At 37.1% G+C, this 833-nt stretch overlaps 1 protein-coding gene across 1 annotated transcript; it reads right to left on the reverse strand.

Moving 5' to 3' along the window:
• Positions 1 to 247: 247 nt before the first annotated feature.
• LOTGIDRAFT_175896 (hypothetical protein) lies at positions 248 to 796 on the reverse strand (the record flags this gene model as incomplete). Its single annotated transcript, XM_009062842.1, has 1 exon — positions 248 to 796. The coding sequence occupies one exon, from the start codon at positions 794 to 796 to the stop codon at positions 248 to 250; it is 549 nt and encodes a 182-aa protein (XP_009061090.1).
• Positions 797 to 833: the final 37 nt, after the last annotated feature.

Raw genomic sequence — 833 nt, forward strand, 5'->3', positions numbered from 1 at the left:
TTCGTTTTCCTCGTAATATTGAAATATGTCTTGAACGTCTTTCTTTGGTAAATAGGAATTGATAATACGATTGCTCTGGTGTTGTTGTGTAGATATACAGAGAATCGAAATCTAAAAGGTTTGGTGTTGTCAACATGTTAAAAGTGAGATGAGTTTTCCCAGAACCTGAACTACCGCATATACACATGAGCATTGGGTTATTAGGAAATATTTCTGAATGATTAAATTTTTTGCCCATTTTTATTTATTACATTTTCGTACCAAAAATCACCCCGTTGCCTTTATACTTTGAAAGGAAGATTCCCTCGCCCAAACGTATGTTTTTAAAAAATATGGCGTTGCCCTTGTGTTTGACCTTCATTTCTCCGGTGTCGATTTTATCTATTAATTTGCTTAATCCCTCTTTAACGGTTTTCTTGGTTTCTTCGCCAAATCTTTGTCCGAATTCTTTAACCGTCCCTAATATATCTCCGACTCCCGAACCTCCTCGTGCTTCTCTTTCCATTGCCAAATTGTGTCTACGTGCTTCGGCGTTTGCAGCGGCTTCAGCTTTCTTATCGTTGACAGCTTTGGCTATCCCAGCAGCTCCACCAGCAGTTGCACCAGCTGCAGCTAAACCAGCAAAGATTAAAGGTAAGAAAGGTAAAAATCCACCTTTTTTAGTTAAATTCTCATCAATTCTTTCCAAGTCTATATCGTCTCTGACTTTGCAATGTTTGTATTTATCGATAATCTTTTGGGTTATATGCACTTTTTTACCGTTGTAAGTTATTAGAGTCGGTGAATTCGTTTCCATAGCTTCTATTATTTTCATAACTAAAGTTTCTGGTTTC

The sequence above is a fragment of the Lottia gigantea genome (assembly GCF_000327385.1).
Source record: "Lottia gigantea unplaced genomic scaffold LOTGIsca_532, whole genome shotgun sequence".
NCBI lineage: Eukaryota > Metazoa > Mollusca > Gastropoda > Lottiidae > Lottia > Lottia gigantea.